Source organism: Tursiops truncatus, chromosome 16 (genome assembly GCF_011762595.2).
Source record: "Tursiops truncatus isolate mTurTru1 chromosome 16, mTurTru1.mat.Y, whole genome shotgun sequence".
Classification (NCBI taxonomy): Eukaryota; Metazoa; Chordata; class Mammalia; order Artiodactyla; family Delphinidae; genus Tursiops; species Tursiops truncatus.
Window position 1 is genome coordinate 18,871,129 of NC_047049.1, and position 21,661 is coordinate 18,892,789.

At 46.0% G+C, this 21,661-nt stretch overlaps 1 protein-coding gene across 1 annotated transcript in view; it reads right to left on the reverse strand.

The window, feature by feature from the left end:
- RBM20 (RNA binding motif protein 20) overlaps window positions 1-21,661 on the reverse strand; it is a 216,860-nt gene that overhangs the window by 23,999 nt on the left and 171,200 nt on the right. The window contains exons 6-9 of the mRNA XM_073793974.1: window positions 19,700-19,834; window positions 14,820-14,951; window positions 6,071-6,150; window positions 3,353-4,001 (exon numbers count right to left, since the gene is read on the reverse strand). Coding sequence (XP_073650075.1) covers window positions 3,353-4,001; window positions 6,071-6,150; window positions 14,820-14,951; window positions 19,700-19,834 — 996 coding nt within the window. The remainder of the gene's footprint in view (window positions 1-3,352; window positions 4,002-6,070; window positions 6,151-14,819; window positions 14,952-19,699; window positions 19,835-21,661) is intronic.

Below are 21,661 nucleotides of genomic sequence, written 5' to 3' on the forward strand. Positions count from 1 at the left end.
AGGGGATAGGTCAGAAGGAGACAGATGCCACCGAGAAAAAGAAAGCAGGGAAGGAAAAGAAGTGGGTTGGGATGTTGTGATTTTATGTGGTGGCCAAGAATAAACGTTGGAGACTGCGACAGTGAGTAGGGAGCCACATGGACTTTGGTGGGGGAGGAGCTCCCAGGCAGGGGAACATGTGCAAAGGCCCTGTGGTGGGAGGTGCCTGGTATATCATAAGAAAGGCAGGGACCCTGTCCGCAGCCCTGCTGCCTTCATTCCCCAAGTTTAGTCACTGCCTGTTCTCGGACTCCTGGAGCAACCCTGTGGGTTCTAGGTTGTTTTCAAGATTGTGATGAGAAGTTTGAGATCAGTGAGGAAAACTCTTTGTTCTGCTGTTATTCCATCAAATGGTATTGGCTGCCTGGCTCCAAACCCACAGAAACAATCTGCTGGGGACCCCAACAAGTCCCTACTGACCCCACTCTAGGGCTATTAGAGGTGGAACCTACTAGAAGGACAGAATTGTGGGGAAACCCACGGGGCCTTTCTGGGAAGCTTTTTTTGCATCAGGGGCTCTTGGGATGGTCACAGCATGCGTCACCATGAATGAGCAATGTTGTGCAAACCAGTGAAAGTAGGGTGGGTACAACAGGAGAAGTTACCAAAGAGTCTCAGAAGCGTGGGTAGGAGGGCAAAGGGGCAGCTCCGCCCCTTTGCCATGGGGGACAGAGGGTTCCAGACTGGTGGTATGTGTATGAGGCCTTGAGGCCCTGCTAACTCTCACTCTCTTTCCTTCTTTTCTCAAGGTACTGACCCATCACCAGCCCCTTGGACACCTCCGAGCATAGACACTCTTCTTAAAAACATCCACTAGTTCACAGCTTCTCTGGATCCAGTTCAAGTACAAACAAGAGGTCCTTCATGGGCCCACCCCACCCACTTCCCTAATCTCATCTCCTGTGCTTCCCCTGCTCTGCCAGGGGAAGTTGTGGCAGACTTTGAGATGGGCAAAAAAGATTGCTGGGAGTCCTTCCAATGGAAGGCTGGGCATTTGTCTAGCACCCTTCCAGGGTACTTGATTCTATCGGAGTCTGCACCTTTCATTAGCTTGAACTGAGCTATTTCACAACTTTGTAAACTGCAGAAATGTGATAATAGTACAAATGATTCTTGTTCATAGAGATGCGAAGGAACTTTATCTGCTGGAGATGCCACTGATTCCCACAGAAGAGGCCAGTTTCACATCTATTAGCAAATTCACCTCAGCATTACTGAGTGCCTCTATATGCCTGCTCTTTGGATTCTCCTCTGAACAGCCTTTCACATCTTACTGGTTCCCTCATTAATTAATGAGTTAAACAATACCTTTGACATGTATTCATTTTATGTTTGTATGAGAGCCATGATTTTACTTCTTAAAAACATTACCCTTTAATATGCCCTAAAGGTACAGCCACGTTGAGTATCTCCAGGTTCTTCAAAACAGTCTTCCCTGTTATGAAGAACCTGGAGTATTACTCGGCCGTAAAAAAGAATGAAATAACGCCATTTGCAACAACATAGATAGACCCGGGGAGAATTATGTTTAGTGAAATAAGTCAGACAGAGAAAGACAAGTACTGTATGTTATCACTTATATGTGGAATCTAAAAAATAAAATGAATGAATATAACAAAACAGAAAAGAACTCACAGATACAGAGAACAAAAGAGTAGTTACCAGTAGGGACTGGGAAGGTGGGAGGGTCAAGATAGGGGTAGGGGATTAAGGCGTATAAACTGCTATGTATAAAATAAGTAAGCAACAAGGATATATTGTAAAGCACAGGGAATACAGCCAATATTTTATAATAACTTTAAATGAAGTGTAATCTATAAAATAGCAAATCACTACGTTGTAAACCTGAAACTAATATATTATAAATCAGCAATAAAAAAAGTCTTCCTTTCTCACTTTTGCCCTTGCTGCTTCCCATACTGCCTTTTTCCCCACTTTCGATGTCCAGCTCAAATGCCACCTCCTCTGTGCAGCTCTCCTTCTCTCCTGTGCAGAGCTGACTGTCCACTTGACTCCAGCAGGGGCCCCACTGTATGTAAATTATTTTTGTAGGTTAGCTTCCACCACTAGAACTTAATCTCTGCCATAACATGACTACTTCCTACTCATCTTTGAACCCCTGTGCCTAGCACACCCCCCGGCAATGCATGTAGGAATAAAGTCGTGGCCAAAGCACGGCCCTTCAGTGTTCATGGAGTTGAGGCCTGGGATGCTTATTCGGACTTAGTCATTGTCAACAGCTCCTGGGTCAGACTAGAAGATATGCACGTAGGATTTTTTTTTTTCTTTTTGCAGTACGCGGGCCTCTCACTGTTGTGGCCTCTCCCGTTACGCCGCACAGGCTCCAGACGCACAGCTCACGGGCCCAGCCGCTCCACGGCATGTGGGATCTTCCCGGACCGGGGCACGAACCCGTGTCCCCTGCATCGGCAGGCAGACTCTCAACCACTGCGCCACCAGGGAAGCCCGCATGTAGGATTTTTTAAGTGGATTCTTTATGCAGGCCACCCCCACCTCCTCGCCCACCTCCACCATCCCACTCCTACTTAAATGCAGGCGGCTCTGGCAAGAAAGAAGCGCAAGCCAAACTAGGGTATAAACCTGGTACCCAGAGTCCTCCTTGTGACCCCCTGTGTGAACTGAAGGCGTGCAGCACGTTGTGAGCCCTGGCTGAAGCACTTGGATGAAAGGTGCCAGCCAGCTACTGAGCATTTTTATTCCAGTGGAAGGAAAACACTGTGGACTGGGTCTAGAGAAACACATCAAGCCCTGGGTGCCCAGTATCACTGAATGGGTGGTGGCTGCTTCTCCTTTACCACCTCTCATCAAAGCTCCAACACTGGTAGACGTTTTCGGCAGGAGAGAGGATGGAGCGAACCAAAGGTCTAATCTCCCCCGGCACGGTCTGTGGGTACAAACACCTCAGGGCCGTGCCACTCTAGACAAACAGACAAAATAGAAGGACTTTGCATCACGTCGCCGCCTAATTTCTAGTAAAGGCAGCAGGGTGCTGTGGAGCCAGATCACCATTCCAGCTCCACCATTTCCTGACTGTGTGTCCTTGGGCAACTAACTTAAACTCTCTGTGCCTCGGTTTCCTCATCTATAGCAATGATAGTATCATTACTAGTATTACCTCATAGGCTTGCCGTGAGGATTAAATTGAGATAAAGTGTTTAGCACAGTGCCTGGTACAGAGTAAACATTCAGTAAATCTTTCATTCACTCAATAAACGTTCATCACCATTCTATTAATAGTATTCTCCCGTGGGACCTGCCTCTCCTTACCTGGCGGAGGGGATTACATTATTACCTCATTCTCTGCCATTTTGCTTTCTTTACTATCAGCTCCGTCTTGGTCTCTATCAGGTCTCTTGGTTCTGGTTTTCTCACTCTGCTTCGACTTGGTGCCCTTCGGTTCCAGCCCGTCTTCCCTGCCCGAGCCGTCAGGGGGGGCGTGTCTGCCTTCCCGCAGCCTGGCCTCATCTTTCCTCCTGGACCTCCCAGGGACATCCTGCTGCTGCTTCAGATACTTGTCCGATTTGCCCTTGGACTCTTTGCGGTAGTAGCCGTCTTCTCGGCTTTTGTATCCCGACGCGGAGTGGAGCAGGTTGGGGGACCCAGACCTCGGGTGCCTTTCTCGGTAGCCCCTCCCTCCTTCCAGCCGTTCATCTAACTCGGCCTTGTCCAGTTGCCGGGGGTACTGTTTGCGGTCATGCGCCCACGTGTCCATCCTGTCCCTCTTGTCCTCCCCGTTCTCCCTCCAGGGGACCGGGCCTCGCTCTTCCTCCCTCCTGGCGTAGGGCGAGTGCTCCCACGAGTCTCGGCCGCTGCCCCAGTCAGCCCGAGAGGGACCTGGGGGGCTGTGAGAAGAGCTGCAAGAGGTGAAGCTCGGAGTGTGGGACCTCGGGGACAATGACCGGCTCACCGGACTTCGAGATCTCGGCCTTTCTGGGCCGTATCTGTGAGGGAGCAAAGGAGCCGTTTTAGAATCTGCACCTTCCTCAGCCTCCATCCCCAGATACACCCCGTCTCTGCAACAGACATACTGTGCGCGTGACCCCACCTGGCCATAACACGCTTCACCACAACTGCGCAGAGCGCACAGAAAGGTCCAGGAACAAGCTTTTCCTCCCTCCAGGCTTCTGGGAGGGATTTTCCCTGAGCACAGTCCTGGGGGCTTTCTGCCCCTTTACTCATTCTGCTCCTGGGAACTGGGATGAAAAATTGGCCTGTTCTGGCTCACCCCAGCTCTCTTCCTCTTGGAAATGAGCTACGCTCAGGGAGGAGGAGACTCTCCTGGTGGGCGGGGGCGGGGTGCGCCGAGTTGCCCTGGTCCAGCCTGGTAGGCAAGACTGCCTAACCCCGGGGTTCAATCAGCCGACCTCTTGACTATGAGACTGAAGCCGCCCCTCCACCTGGCCTCTACCGAAATAAAGGCCACCTATTGGGTTCCATTTTTCTAGGAAGGCATTTTGGGGTTGGAAGAATCCTTAGAGCCCTGACCTGCTCATGTATCAGATGAAGAAACAGAAACACAGAAAAAGACCCCAGCCTGTATAGGGTTCAGAGCAAGACCTCTTGGTCACCTGCACCCCGACTCTACCACAGAACTGCAGGGTCACGGTGTGGCTTCACAGTCTTTTAAAAACCCAAACAACTATAATATTAAAAACAAACAGACGAACAAAAATCCCAAACTTGAAACAGCTACATAAAAGATACACATACACACACACACACACACACACACACACACACACACACACAGGTTGTTATTAAGCAGGTCAACTGAGTCATCCACCTGACATTCTAAAAGGACAGGCAACTTTCATTTGGTTCCCAAATACAGGAAAACCACGCAGTCCTCACTGACCAGGGGACAAGAGACGTGGCTCACTGGGACCAGCCTTGACCTCCACTGGGGAAGCAGCCTGGGCCGGGCCCTCTGCAGCGAGGTTAGGGTGCCATCTGCGGCAGCCCTGGGTAAGAGCCACAGAATGTGCCGGCCAGGTGCCGCTCCTGCTTTTTCCACAGTGGCCTCTGCAGGGACTGTCTCCATAGGGCAGTGACAGTGGTGAACTTGTAGCCCGGGCTTGGCAGGGTCACAACTTCAGCTGGGAGAAATGAGTTGGAAATGTGACTGCACTCGATGTTCAGAGTAAATGACTGGTCAGGTCATGGATGTTTCTACACCTACATTCAGCTCAAGAAAAATCAAGGGCTGGCTCTAAACAGAAGACACACACACCACACATACACCCACACCACACATACACACCACACACATACACCCACATATGTACCACATACACACACCACACACACTACAACACAACACACACCAAACACACACACCACACAATACAACCACACACCACACACACCAAACACAACACACTACACACACCACACGCACAATACAACCACACAACACACACCAAACACACACACCCCAAACACAACACACACACAATACAGCCACACTACACACACTAAACACACACAGAACACACCACACACAAACACACCACATACACAATACAACCACACAACACACAATACAAACACACACACACACCAAACACAACACACACACAGTACAACCACACACCACACACCAAACACACACACACACAACACACCACAAACACAGTACAACCACAACACACACCAAACACACATGCACAACACACACAACACACAGACACACTTCCAGGCTGTTTTAGCAGAGTGTACATTTGCCCTTGAGAGCTGTATATCAGCAGATCCCCTCCTATACTCCTTGACAACAAAGGAGGCGCAGCTGAGGGGAAGCTTAGCATCTTGAACTTTTCTGAGGTTTAACCTGAGCACTGGACTGGACTGATGCGTTCCATCAGGCACATGGAAATATAGGGCCCAGAGAGGCTGATGGACAGGGCAGAGGCAAGGGCAGAGCACAGAGTGACTCAAATACCCCTGAGAAAGAGAAAGGGGAGAATGTTCCAATGACGCAGAATCTGCCCTGAGACCTGAGACCGGGCCTCACCTGTCTGCTTCCCGGAACATGTCCCTCTCCCTCTGGGAATGGATGTCCTGGATGATGGCAGCCACGGCTTTCCCAGGTTTCTAGGCAAAGTCAGAGGGGTCACCATCAGACCAGAGATGGTCTTGCAAACACCAGAAGGAAGCAGCTAGGACTTGGGTTCATTGCCCTGTCCACCAAAGGGGGAAAAGTGCCTTTTTAGGGGAAGAAAAAGTTTAATCCAGAGGATGAAGAGTATGACCATAATGCTGAATGGTGGTGGGGCTGCGTGGTCCAGGGCACGTGGCATCCCTTGAGCTGGGAAGGAAGGAGCCTGAGGCTCACCACCCACATGCTGGGAAAAAGCAGCATTTGTTAATACCCACCTCCCACCTCCTTCCAAATAAAAGCAAATATCTAAAATGTGAAAGGAAGGAAGGGAAAGAGGGCGGGAGGGAGGAAGGCATTATAACTTGGAAAGAGACTTGAAGATCACTAACATGCAGCCTCCACATTTTACACCTGAGGAAACTGAGACCCAGAGAGGTCATTGAGGCAGAGTTCTGCCTGGCACAGTTCCAGCCGCCAGCCACATTGTGTTCTACGGTGACTCCTGGGGTTGTGCTGTGTTAAGGAACACATTCAAGGTCACAGAGATCATTAGAAAATCAGGACCTGACAACAGGCATTTTAACTCCAAGGTCCTTTCTATGCCCCATGCTTCCTGCAACTCCTGACTTCAGTGCGGGGATCCACAGGGGTCATTTGGTGCTCAACGTAAATCTGCAAGGTGGGCAGCGCAGGCTGTGAGCCAGGCTTCCCAGCTGAGGAGGCCAGGCACCCAAAGGCTCTGCCCTTCCCAGAAGTTACTATGGGATGACTGTGCCAGGACAGGACCACGCCAGCTCCCAAATCCCAACCCAAGCCCTTTCCTAAACCCACACTGGCCAAACATTAACAAAACAATAAAAAATAAATGATTAAAAAAAGAAATTCATGAGCACAGAAGGATGGAAGCATTTTCCAAAAGACTACACAAAATTCATCCAATTAAAGTGTATGGAACAGGCTGAATTTATGGTATGTGAATTATATCTCAGTAATACTGAGGTTAAAAAAGACCTAAAAACCCTCAGTCTATGATGTCAACTTTTTTTTTTTTTTTTTTTGCTGTATGCGGGCCCCTCACTGTTGCGGCCTCTCCCGTTGTGGAGCACAGGCTCCGGACGCGCAGGCTCAGCGGCCATGGCTCATGGGCCCAGCCGCTCTGCGGCATGTGGGATCCTCCCGGACCGGGGCACGAACCCGCGTCCCCTGCATCGGCAGGCGGACCCTCGACCACTGCGCCACCAGGGAAGCCTGGTGATGTCAACTTTTGACAAAGAATTTTATTAAGAAACTTAATCAACTGCTCTTTTTATCCTCAATTTTTTTTCCTACGTACTTAACAAAGGATCATGAAATCTTAGAGCTACACAAATGTTAGGTACCATCAAATATCTCATTTTATAGGTGTGAAACCCAGGACCAGAGATATGAATTGAGCTCTGTGATTAGCTGGGACTAGAATTCTGTAGTCCTCTGAGTGCACAGCTGCTTATCTGTGTTATTGTTAAGATTGAAGCTCGGGCTGGGAAAACAGTTCAGGAGAGAATAAAGGAGGAGCTGCCTGTGGGTTCAGGGGAGAAGTCAGAGCTCGGACTTAGGGAAAGGATGTAAAATGTTCAAGCCAGGGAGGGATCTCTTGTCAACTCGAAATGCAAGAGGAGAGAACGTCAAAGAGAAGGAAGTGACCGCTAGCCCTGTGGTTGTGAAGAAGGAGGAGGTCAAGAAGGTAGTCAATCCCCGTTCAAGAAAAGGCCCAGGAACTGAGCACTGGTCAGGATACCCACCCGAAAGGAGCCTCACACTTTTGGCAAATGGTCCCTTTCATCTGACTGTAGCTATAAAGGTTGACCCTCTGTAAGCACATGGAAGTGTCACCTACAAGTAACGAGATCACCCAAGCCCTGCACTGTCAACTAGCACCTGAGCTGCTTAAACTGGACCAGAAGCAGAGACCGAAGGCCAAGCAACAAAAGAGCTGGGGCTGTGGGCCTGGGCGGAGAAGAAGGCTACTGCCCAGGATGCTTCCTTCCACCCCACCCGAGACCATCTGTCCTCCCACCAGCGTTGTTGGTCACCACCTGTGGGTAGAACAAGAAGGTTCACGTGGAGGTGATTCCACTGAGTGGGTCTTCCTTCTGCCTCCCCACCTTGGGCCACAAGGTGGAAGTTGCCTACTGCACCATCATGGGAGAGGCCCGCCTGGGATGGCTGGTCTGCAGGAGACCCACTGCAGCACTGCCTCCATGCGGGCCAGCTTGGGAAAGCCGGAGGGAGCCATCAGGATCCAGTGCAGGGACGTGTGATAAGATCTCCTGGCACCGGGGAGGCCACATCCCAAGTCCCAAATCTGTCCTCATCCTGCCAAGCTGGAACAGGCGAAGGCTAAAGAATGTGCCCCCAAGCTGGGTACAATGTACCATGGCGACTTTTCAGAGCACACAAATTCCCTGAGGGGGTTGGATCAGGGACTTTCTGTGGCAAAAAAGAGTCCCCAGAGTCCCCAACACTTTTCTTCTGCTCTCTGGAATCTCATATCCTCGTGACTGTTCCTTCCAGTCCAGATCCAGGAGAGCCTGGGGTGAGAGGAGGGGGCCTGGTCAGGGAGCAGCTGAGGTTCTGCCGGTTACCCAGGGGTAGCATGGGTGGTGGGGTTAAGACCTGCAGGGACGGGCAGGTCAGGCCAGGGTCAGAGCCAGAGGTGTTCTAGGAGCTCATGGTGCCTTCTGCATCTCTACCACCACAGACAGCAACCCCTCGGACCCTTCCCCTCCGGGTGCCGCCTGATGAGGGCAGAGCAGCCAGTCAAGCACCACAGATGGAAACACCCTCTAGTGGCCCAATGTGGTCCCCTGGGGGTCAAAGAGATGCATCCAGAGTTCTTTGGGGGCTAGAAGAGCCTCTTCTGGGCTTAACTATTTCCTTGCCCCTTATTTTCCCAACCACAGAACAGCCTCCTGGGGCCATTGTCAGCCCAGCACCCCCTGAAGTTCCTTCTGTTCAGGTCACACGGCCCCAGTGAGGCAGGGAATGAGCGCTCCACGATGACTGGCTGGAGAGATGGAGGGATGGGCTGACGAGAAAGGACATGACGATCTGCAAATGCTATACGCTGGGGCTGGCGGTCACAGGCACTGTGACCCCCCTCTGAGGACCAGAGGTCAGTGTCTCTCTTTTAAGTGATAATTCCAAATTGTTGGCACTCTCTGGCCCAAACACCCTGCCAGCTGCCATCTGAGAAGGAGTCAGAAGTGGCCAAAGATTTTCAAATAACAGAATCAACTTTTCACTCTAAGAAAATCCTCCCCATCTTCCTCTTCAGGCCTGGCCTCGTTATCCTGTGGTTAAAGGTATAAAGGAGGCAGGTACAATAAAGCTGTACTCGCTGCAGGGGAGTAGAAACGGAAGAGAACGGAGTAGGTCTGCGATGATGTTTGGGGGAACCTTTTTATTGCAGAACATTTCAAACACACACAAAAGTAGACAGAATTGTATATTGAACCCCCCCCCCCCGCCACCCACGGTGAATCCATTTCCACTGTCAACAAGCCCCCAGGGTACCATCCACAGTGCTCTTGGTCAACACATCTTGCTACTTTAGGACAAGGGTGAGCTTCCAAGCCCCATACAGTCCCAGGAAAGTGTGCCCTCAGAGGGAGGCAGATGCTGGGCCAGCATAAAGGAAGCTGCCAGAGAGTTTTGTGCCTCCAGACCCCTCCGCGGCTGTTCTACATGTCTCCAGAGTCCCAGGAAGATGCTGAAACCTTCCAGATGAGCCCTGAACTTGTCAGAGCCAGATCCTGTCCCAGCAGCCCTGACTGTTTCTGACATGAGTGTGCTTTCCAGGCTCTACATCTCTTCTCACCCGACTGCTGCCCAGAAACCCCCTCTCTGTTTCATTAAGTTGCCTCACCCTTCAAGGCCCTACTCAGGAATCTCTCCCTTCTTTACATAAGCAAGTCACACTGCCTTTTGCCACTGAACTTCTAGGAGCTCCATACGTACGCACTCAGGTTGAAATCACGAGAATTGTTTATCTCCCCAGTTTATCTCCGCCAACCCCAGCATATAGTATTTGCAGATCGTCATGTCCTTTCTCGTCAGCCCATCCCTCCATCGCTCCAGCCAGTCATCGTGGAGCGCTCATTCCACGCGGGGCCCTGTGCCACTAACGGCTGCGATCCATAACCCCATTCCCTGCCTCAGCGGGGCCGTGCGACCTGAACAGAAGGAACTTCGGGGGGCGCTGGGCTGACAGGGGCCCCAGGAGGCTGTTCTGTGATTGGGAAAATAATCACAAGTGAGACGGCAAACTTTCCCCAAGTGAGGACTATTCTCATATTCATTGTAGCTCTCGGCACCACATGTTATATGGAAAAGACCCTCAATCATCATTTGCTGATTTATTCTTCCTAACCAAGAGCATCATGGACCACTCACAAGACTGCTTCCCAGGGCCAGGGACCATCTCTGTGGCCAGGAGGGCTGGCAACTTACCAGTGACACTGAAACCAGGCCCGCTGTCCCCAAACCACCTGGGAGCTTCAGTCCCACCCCAATCCACTAAATGAGAACATCTGGGCAAGAGGACTTGAAAACTCCCCTGACAGTTTTCTGATGGAGTGACTGGAACACACAGATTTAAACTATTCCAAGTTCCCTTCTGCCGGTAAGACACTGTGACTCTGGGGAAGTCTCTATAGAATAACCAATCTTGTCACGCAGGTCTGCAGGCAGGAAAACACTCACTTTTTTATTGTTCCTTCAGATTTTCTCCTTCTCATTCATTTCACACATTTGTTGGACACCTATTATGTGAAAGTTTCTGCCCCAAACGCCCTGAGGAATAAAATCTCTGCCACAAAGAGTGAGACAAGATTACTGGCATGAGGAAATATTCAAGAGAGGAGAGGAGAAAATGCCTTAAAATCTCTCCTTCTTCTCCCTCCACTTTGCCTGGTGAGCAAAAGGTAAAGTTCCAGGACACAGACCCATCAAAATGTCCCCCACCTCTGCAAGCCCTGGCGGGACCCCATGTGGTAGCCCTTTGGCCCAGAGACACATGAGGATACAGTGACACATGTGGATACAGCGCTTCGCTGTCTGCCTCCCCAGGAACCATCCTCTCTTCTGCAGCCTGCTCCCAGGACATAGCAGGTGACACAGGCCTGGCCAGTCAGAGCATGGCCACAGAGACTGGCTCAGGGAAGAGCATGTGTCCAAAGCTAGCCTGATTGGAATGACTTTCAGGACTTCTGTGGGAGCTACTAGGAAAAACTCCAGCTTTCTCTTGGTGAAGGAAATGGGAGGCTGAGGCGCCAGTGCTGCTGGAATCACTGAAGCCATCGCGCCGCCTAGAGGAGAGAGCCGGGGGCTGTCAGGGGCCACCGCAGGGAGACCCCAATGACAAAGCCAAGCGAACCGAAAGCAGAGTGGAGAGAAACCAAGTCCTCATGAGAGCATTTGGGCCCTGAAAGCAGCCCTGCCTGCAGCCAGGGCTACTCCTGGTCTTTTTAGTTACATGAGTGAAAACATTCCTTTTTTTACTTTAGCCATTATGCTAAAGTTCTAGCTGATTCAGGTCAACATAGGGACCACAAGGCACATATTTCTATGCAGTGGAAACATGCCTTGAGATGCCTGCACATAGAGGCAGTGTGACTGCTTGGGAAGCAGAAAATCCTTACTAAAGGTCAGGAAAAATGTTTTCTAGCCACTCAAAGTGTGCTCTGAGGACCAGAAACAACAGCATCTCCTGGGAGCTTGTGAGAAATGCAGAATCACCACCCTGCCTCAGACCTACTGATTCAGAAATTTTAATGAGATCCATAAGTGATTTGTACGCACACTGAAGTTTGATAAGCTCTATTAGAATACCATCTCTGCTGCTTACTGACTGGATGACTGTAAGCAAATTACCTGATTTCTCTGTTTTTCACATGGACAATAGAGATTATAAAAACACAATATAGAGATGCAAATACAGTGCAAAACCAAAGCAGTCCTAGGTTTTAATCATGGCTCTTCCAGTAACTATGATCTTGGGTAAGTTACTGAACTTCTATGAGACTCAGTTTCCTCATCTGTAAAACTGAGATAATAATACCTGTCTGACAGTACTGACGCCAGGATCGCAGTAGATAATGTATTGAAGTGCTTGGCACATTACTTGACCCAGGACTCAATTAAAGGTATATATTCTTGTTATTATTGTTGTACTATTTTAATTACTGTTATTATCCACCCTACACACCTCATAGGGGAGAGTGATTGTGAGCCTCAGAGAGACCATGTATGAAAAAAAATGCTTAAAATCAAAGAACACAAGTTATAGTCCTTTACTGATCTGGAAACTGAGGTTCACAGAGGTCAAGCAATTTGCCCAAGGTCATCAAAGAGGGAAGGCATAGAGGCTAGGCTGGCCCTAGCACTCTACAATCTAGCGTAGGTCACATAGCTGTTGATGGTTCTATGTTATGTGTTCTACCTCCCCAGACTTGCTACCTCCAAATCCGTGGGGCCTGGCCCAGTTCCCACCCACAGTGAGCACTCAGAACATTTGCTGAATGCAAACTTTGACCATCTGACCTCTTTAACCCACAGTTTTGGCACCACCCCAAAGGACCTCTCTTGATAAGGGACTACAAACACCTTGGTACTTTAAGAAGGAGAGTACTGCAGTTAATCCTAATTAGAACCTTATGACAACATCTCATTTGGAGACCAAAGCTCCCCTGGGAATTCAGTACAGTAATTCAATTCTAAGCCCCAGGGCAGAATCCAGGAGAACAAGAACTTTGGGTACAGAATGGGGTGGGATCGTTGACTTGTCTGAGAAAAGCAACAGGCTTTCATGAGCTGGAAAAAAAAAGTGCCAGGTTCTGCCTGAAGCAGAACTGTTGACAAACGAACTTCAGAAGCAATAATGCAAGTAAAGCAGAATCAGGACTTTGACAACTGGTTGACATATTACCGATCTACATCTGTAGACTTGTCAGAATGCTAGTCCTAGCTAGAAACAACCACTGAGGCTTTGTCTTCTGACTTGAACCTTGAAGGCAGATTAAGAGCTGTGAGCCTTGAACAAAATGGACCCTAACTAAATATGGAATGAGCTGAAGTCAACTGGAAAATCCCATTAACTAGGACAGTAGAAAGCACAAAATAAGAAGTTAGATTTAACCACAAATGTGGCACTAAATACAATAAATCCAAACGGACTCATGGCTCCAGCCAAGAGAACTCCTGCAAACCAATAGGAAGATACAATCCAAAAGAAAAGCATGGGCAAATGGCTTAAAAAGAAATTTCCCACTGGAGAAGACCTAGATGGAATAACCAACAAACACATGAAAAACTGCTCAACCTCAATTAATATAGAAAATAAAAAATAAAATCATGATAAACCATTACACTCTCTCCAGAGAGGCAAAAATTTTAAAGTTGGACAAGACAAAGTGCTAGCAAGAAGGTGAGCTATTGAAAACTCTCAGACACTACTAGTAGGAATGCTATCATCTAGTACAGTTGAGGGTAAGCATGCCTTGTGATCCAGCAATTCTACTTCTAGTTATGTACATTCCCTGGTTATACGCACATGTACATGGGTACTGGGATAACATGTTTGAAAATGTTCATAGTAGCCGTGTCTCTAATACCCTAAAACTGGAACAACCCAAATGTCCATCAACAGTGGAATGGCTAAACAAATTTATAGTCACACAATGGAAATTTATATAACAATGAAAATAAAGATGCACCCAACATAGATGGCATAACGTTGAATGAAAGAACACAGTATGATTCCATTCACATAAAGTTCAAAAATAGGTAAAACTAAACTATAATGTTAAAAAAGGCATAGAGAGGGGGTAGAATAATAAGGAAAAGCAAGGAAATGGTTATCTCAGGGTCAGGAGAGTGGAGAGGGAGGGGTTGAGCACAAGAAGGGACTTACAAATCTTCTTGGTGCTGTCCGTGTCCTATTTCTTGACTTTGGTGGTGGTTTTGTGGGACTTATGGGAGTTCACCCATTATTACTTTTTCAACTGTGCAATACAAAATTAGTCACTTTTCTGTCTGTATGTTATACTTCACGATAAAACAAAAAAGAAGAGAATGGTAGAGCAAGCTAAAACGAAAACAAAAGCCCTGTTTGGAATTACCTCAATTCAATCCTTATTTCGGACAATGGCCAACTCAGTCATGTGCTGCATAGAAGGCTTTCTATGGGGCTTAAGACAATAAACATAGAGAGGATGGAGGAGAGAATAAAAGATCAAGGGGGCGACAGATGAAGAAAAAGTTACCGAAGACCTGTCTGGGTTTCATTCAGGGGTTTATGCTTGGAACTCTCACCTCTGAAAAGCAACCACCTTTCCCTTCTTTCTTCATCTTTCAAGACTTCTCTTAAAATCCTCCTTGGGTCCCAGGTAGGTAGTCACCTTGCCCCAAGCACCCCTTTGCATCTTGTACTTACCTCAATGAGCACTTTTCTTGCCATGTTTAATGGGTTTGCCTTACCATGTGATATCCTCAAAGGCAGTGGGTAATTTTTGGATCTTTTCCTGTGCTCTCCTTCCCACCAGCACTTAGGCAAGTGGCTGACAAGGAGGAGACACTTAGCTGTTGCTTGTTGAATGACTGAATGAAGGAGAGAATGCTTTACCTTCAGCTGCAATTCCTTGTATCTCTTGGACATCCGAATGAGCAACTTCTCACCATTGATCATGGCAGATTTTTCTTGGTAATACTGGACCATGGCCTGGGCAGCCTCTGTGTAAGCCATCTCTAAAAAGGCCTAGGAAAGAAAGGAAGGACAGACATTGGACTTGACTTGAATGGTCTTAAAGAAAATTCTGTTCAAGGTATGACTCCATGTATATGAAGTTCAAGAATTAGGCAAAACAAACTGATGGTGGTAAAAGTTAGAGCTGAGCTTCCCTCGGGCTTGGGGGTGAGACACTGACTGGGAAGGGAAAAGAGGAAACCTTCTGGGGTTCTGGAAATGTTCTATATCTTGACCTGCATAGCAAATACATAGGTGTACACATGTAAAAAATTAATGGAGTACATTTAAGACGAGTGCATTTTAGAGTATGTGTTTTATACCTCCATAAAAAGGAAAAAATTCAGTACAAGGAAGAACTTTCTTTGATCCCATCTGTTCAAAGAGACTTATTTATTAACTTCAGCAAAAGAGCTCATTATAAGATGGCCCCTCTCCTGATCCCCCTGGTTACCAAACATTATTCTTAATTACATATGTCCATCCTGGGCTACATCATGCCACAGGAGTCCCTCTGGATGGGAGGGTCCATTAACCCACAGTTCCCCCGAGGGAAGGGGGTGTGGGGGAGTGAGTCTGCTGCACAAGTGACCTTGGGCTCATCCCTGAAAAACTTGCTATTCGGTGGTGGTGATGACAGGAGACAGACACAAGCCCTGGGTACCTGAGCTCTCAATTTCTTTGCAAAGAAAGAAATACACTAAAAAACTAGGGGGCTCCCTAGGCTTGAAGGAAGGCCATGTCTTTGTAAGATGGAGAGAGAGGAGACCCTCAGTTACGTTTCCACAGCATCTCTCCTCTTTAACTTTTCTGATAAAAACCCTTACAAAGAAACGGGTTTTCCACTCAGTCAGTGCCTACAGGGAGTTTCTAAATAGCCTGTTTTGACTGACCTGTCAGCTGACCCCAGGAGCCGCTGTGGCAGATTCGTCACTGTTATTGTCTTAGATTTGTTGGATTTGTACTATACTGATGCTGCAATGATCTGGTCCCTCAGTGTTGAAAAGGAAACATGGTTTGTGGTAAGGGAGCCCTTGCTGTGGGCCCTCATCTCCCATTTCCTTGAACTGCATGGGCTTAACAAGCTCATCCTCCCTCCTTCCCTCACATGTGCTTTTGAATTTCAGACATGCCTTTCTCCGTGCTGTCACAGTCTATGCCAGAAGCCCGGGAAACCAAAAAGTGAGGGTTCTTTTACTCTAAGATCAGGAACAAGACAAGGTTGCCCACCCTCACTGCTATTATTCAACATAGTTTTGGAAGTTTTAGCCACAGCAATCAGAGAAGAAAAAGAAATAAAAGGAATCCAAATCAGAAAAGAAGAAGTAAAACTGTCATTGTTTGCAGATAACATGATACTATACATAGAGAATCCTAAAGATGCTACCAGAAAACTACTAGAGCTAATCAATGAATTTGGTAAAGTAGCAGGATACAAAATTAATGCACAGAAGTCTCTTGCATTCCTATACACTAATGCTGAAAAATCTGAAAGACAAATTAAGGAAATACTCCCATTTACCATTGCAACAAAAAGAATAAAATACCTAGGAATAAACCTACCTAAGGAGAAAAAAGACCTGTATGCAGAAAACTATAAGACACAAATGAAAGCAATTAAAGACCATACAAACAGATGGAGAGATATACCATGTTCTTGGATTGAAAGAATCAACATTGTGAAAATGACTATACTACCCAAAGCAATCTACAGACTCAATGCAATCCCCATCAAACTACCAATGGCATTTTTCACAGAACTAGAACAAAAAATTTCACAATTTGTATGGAAAGACAAAAGACCCTGAATAGCCAAAGAAAAAGAAAAGAGAAAGAGAGAGAAAGAGAAAGAAAAACGGAGTGGGAGAAATCAGGCTCCTGGACTTCAACTATACTACAAAGCTACAGTAATCAAGATAGTATGGTACTGGCACAAAAATAGAAATATAGATCAATGGAACAGGATAGAAAGCCCAGAGATAAACCCACACGCATATGGTCACCTTATCTTTGATAAAGGAGGCAAGAGTATACAATGGAGAAAAGACAGTCTCTTCAATGAGTGGTGCTAGGAAAACTGGACAGCTACATATAAAAGAATGAAATTAGAACACTCCCTAACACCATCCACAAAAATAAACTCAAAATGGATTAAAGACCAAAATGTAAGGCCAGACACTATCAAACTCTTAGAGGCAAACATAGGCAGAACACTCTATGACATAAATCACAGCAAGATCCTTTTTGACTCACCTCCTAGAGAAATGGAAATAAAAACAAAAATAAACAAATGGGACCTAATGAAACTTAAAAGCTTTTGCACAGCAAAGGAAACCATAAACAAGACGAAAAGATAACCCTCAGAATGGGAGAAAATATTTGCAAATGAAGCAACTGACAAAGGATTAATCTCCCAAGTATACAAGCAGCTCAGGCAGCTCAATATCAAAAAAACAAACAACCCAATCCAAAAATAGGCAGAAGACCTAAATAGACATTTCTCCAAAGAAGATATACAGATTGCCAACAAACACATGAAAGGATGCTCAACACCACTAGTCATTAGAGAAATGCAAATCAAAACTACAATGAGGTATCACCTCACACCTGTCAGAATGGCCATCGTCAAAAAGTTTACAAACAATAAATGCTGGAGAGGGTGTGGAGAAAAGGGAACCCTCCTGCACTGTTGGTGGGAATGTAAATTGGTATAGCCACTATGGAGAACAGTATGGAGGTTCCTTAAAAAACTAAAAATAGAACTACCATAGGACCCAGCAATCCCACTACTGGGCATATACCCTGAGAAAACCATAATTCAAAAAGAGTCATGTACCACAGTGTTCACTGCAGCACTATTTACACTAGCCAGGACATGGAAGCAACCTAAGTGTCCATCGACAGATGAATGGATAAAGATGTGGCACATATATACAATGGAATTTTACTCAGCCATAAAAAGAAACGAAATTGAGTTATTTGTAGTGAGCTGGATGGACCTAGAGTCTGTCATACAGAGAGAAGTAAGTCAAAAAGAGAAAAACAAATACCATATGCTAACACATATATATGGAATCTAGAAAAAAAAAAATGGTTCTGATGAACCTAGGGGCCGGACAGGAATAAAGACGCAGAGGTAGAGAATGGACTTGAGGACATGGGGAGGGGGAAGGGTAAGCTGGGACGAAGTGAGAGAGTAGCATTGACATATATACCAAATGTAAAAAAGATAGCTAGTGGGAAGCAGCCGCATCGCACAGGGAGATCAGCTTGGTGCTTTGTGACCACCTAGAGAGGTGGGATAGGGAGGGTGGGAGGGAGACTCAAGAAGGAGGGGATATGGGGATATATGTATATGTATGGCTGATTCACTTTGTTATACAGCAGAAACTAACACAACATTGTAAAGCAATTATACTCCAATAAAGATGTTTAAAAAATAAAAAGTCAGGGTTCTTTCAAATTCCGCCACTCAGCTTTCTAGGTGCCTCTTTTTTTTTTAAATATTCTTAAATTTTTTATTTTTATACAATTTTTAAAGGTTACTTTCCATTTAGTTATTACAAAATATTGGCTGTATTTCCCGTGTTGTACAATACATCCTTGAGCCTATTGTACACCCAATAGTTTGTACCTCCCACTTGCCCACCCCTATATTGCCCCTTCCCCTGCCCCACTTGTAACCACTAGTTTTTTCTCTATATCTGTGAGTCTGCTTCTTTTATGTTATATTCATTAGTTTCTTGTATATTTTAGATTCCACAGTATAAGTGATATCATACAGTATTTATCTTTCTCTGTCTGACTCTAAGTGCCTGTTTCTTCATGCAAACATTTTAGCACCTCAAGCTCTCACTGGTCACATGGGAATGAAACAAATTCAGTGAATCTCACTGCATTCATGTTGCAAGCTGAATTTTGGAAATTTGCCCAAAATAGAATTCTGAGAAGGAGGAATGAAGAGACTAAATGGGTAGTCTAAGCCCAGGTTGACAGAGGAAGACCACTGATGATCCAAGGTGGCTTTGAGTCTCCAAAGTTCAGGCCTTAATTAAGAAAAGAATTTCTCCTATGCCTGTTCCTGATTCCTGAAGTTAAAATATTTATTAAAAATAAAGACTAAATATTGTTACTTCTGACCAGTCACTGTATAAACTACCCCCTTTGACTTTAGAAATGAAGACAAACATATTAACCCCCAAAGGTTCAGTCAATCCTCATAGGTTAAGGGTTCTTAGTTCTGTAGATTCACCAGGCATCCATTAATTCCCACCTACTCTTCTGCTCTGAGAACCAAGAACCTCAGTTGCTAACACCAAGGATCAGTGAAAATAACCTGTTCCCCGTCAGTTGTTGGCTGGCTCAAAAATCCATACCCTCAGAGATGAGAAACTCAGAAGGTAAGAAAGACAGTGGCATTAGCTCAGGGGGTGGGTAACACAGTGAAAAGACTCAAGTGCATGGATTTCTGTTTTAGGGACCTGCTAGCTTTTCTGTGATAATGAGCACCTCATTCCAAAGCACATCCTCACTTCTAGGTAACTCACAAAGGCCTGGATCCATCACAAGAAGGGTCAGGGGAAACAAGAGGAAACAAAACACCATCATCAATGAAAACCTCTGTGCTGTACCAGCAGGAGGCCAGCTGTGTATTACCCCTTTATGTTATGAACAGCTGCTTTTTAAAAAAATTATGTAGTTTCCCTCCACCAATGTGTGGTCTATCTGGTACATACCAGTGTGAAAGTGCCCAGACCTACCTGATTAGTAGACTTCATGAGGATGTAATTAGTGACCTTTCCAAAGGGCAGCCCCAGGTTAATGACGTCATTCTCCGTGCAGCTTCCCTCCGGCAGATTGCAGATGTGTACCACGCGGCCAGCACCCGTTTTCCGCTGCGCAAACGGGAACAAAGAGCAGTGGTTTGGTCTTCAAAAGACATTTCCTCCTTGCCCTCTATCTATTCTAGATGCTCCTATTGGCTATCTTCCCCCAAATAATGATCAAAAAACTATAATTTACAAAATGAATGCAGAAAAATAATCCATTTGCAGAGATATGTAAAACATTGATTTTATGCCATCTCCTTACACAAAAGATTCGTAACAATTTTAACGAGAAATCACATCCAGGGCTGTCGAAGAGATAAGGAAATGGGCATAACATATGTTGCTGGTGGGAGGTTGTGTATCTACAATCTTCTGAGAAGATACTTTAGCATGTTGAATAAAACTTAAAATATATATAGCACAGGATCCTGCCATCCCATTTTTGGAAATCTAGCCTACAGAAATAAATACACCAATATGTAAATACTTATGTACAAGGACATTTATTGCAGTTAATTTATTATAATAAATTTATAATTTATTGCAAAAAGTTTTGGAAACAGCCTGAATGTCCAAGCATAGGATAATGATTGAGTAATTGATGGTTCACACCTACAAAGGAAAACGATGTAGCCATTGAAAGAAGGTGGTAAATGAGCTGATCAGGAAAACATTTTTAAGATAAAGTAAAAAGCAGGTTGCCAAGTACAGGTGTAATATGATGCTATTCTTGTAAAACAAAGCAAAAATCCAAAAAAATATAAGAAAAAGATGAAGCAAATGTAAAATTTTGATAATTATTGGAATTGGGGGATGAGTACACGGGGGTTAATTACACTTGTCTCTACTGTTCTGTATGTTTGAAATTTTTCACAATGGAAACATTTTAAGGGATATCAGCACAGACACAGAAAGGTATGGGACAATACATATCAACCTATCAGTACTGGTTATCTTCAAAGGGTAGAACTGGAAGGGAGTAAGGGGGAGATGTTTAACCTATTTCTTGTATGTCTCATATTGTTTGACTTATAATTTTTTAAAAACCCAATAAAGAAAATGAACATAGAAAGGATTTCTGAACTTAATACATATACATAGACATTCACAGCGACAACCTTTGGTCTAGGGCAGTGGTTTCCAAAACTTTTGTTAGCCTTGAAATCCTTTCTTCAAACAAAAGCTTGCCCACCAGCCCAACATATTCAACAAATAAAGAGGTGCTGCTCTAGACAAACCTTGCGATCCAACACCCTGCCACCAACCCCCATCCAGCAGTCCCAAAGGCATCTCTAAGGAACACAGTTTAGAAATGAAGACCCGGGCCTAATCAAAGCTCCTGGAGGGAGGAAGTGTGTCTGTTTGGTCTGTGCAAACCTTAATCAGACTGGAGTCTCCAGGAGGTTCAAGAGTTAGTAGCCATAAGCCAACCCAATGTGGAAGAGAAGGATGCAATTTTCTAAACCCATACTAATAGCATAGCCCACATTTGCATAATCACTATCTTCTTTCTATGATAAAGTGAACTTCAACATCTAATTACATTTGATGTGGGTCCTACTCTGCTATAGTAATACAGTGGGAAAGTCTGAGGTCTCATCCCTAACAAGGGCTAATAATTGGGTAATTCTACCATGAAAAGCCCTCGTTTGTCTCATCTGGGCTGAGGACAGTAAGAGTCAATAAGAATTTCCTTGGATGGTTCAGCCCTGAATTGGAGAAACCCAAGTGCCCCTTGCAGACCTCCCTCTCTACTGTGTCCAGACGTCAAGCACTTTCCCAAAGGGAAACAGTCTCCAGTGTGTGGCCCAGGCCGCTCCCAGAGCATGCCCACACCTCCCTAAAGTGCAAACGGTGCTCTCCATCAGCTGGGAGACTTTGAGTACGAACCTG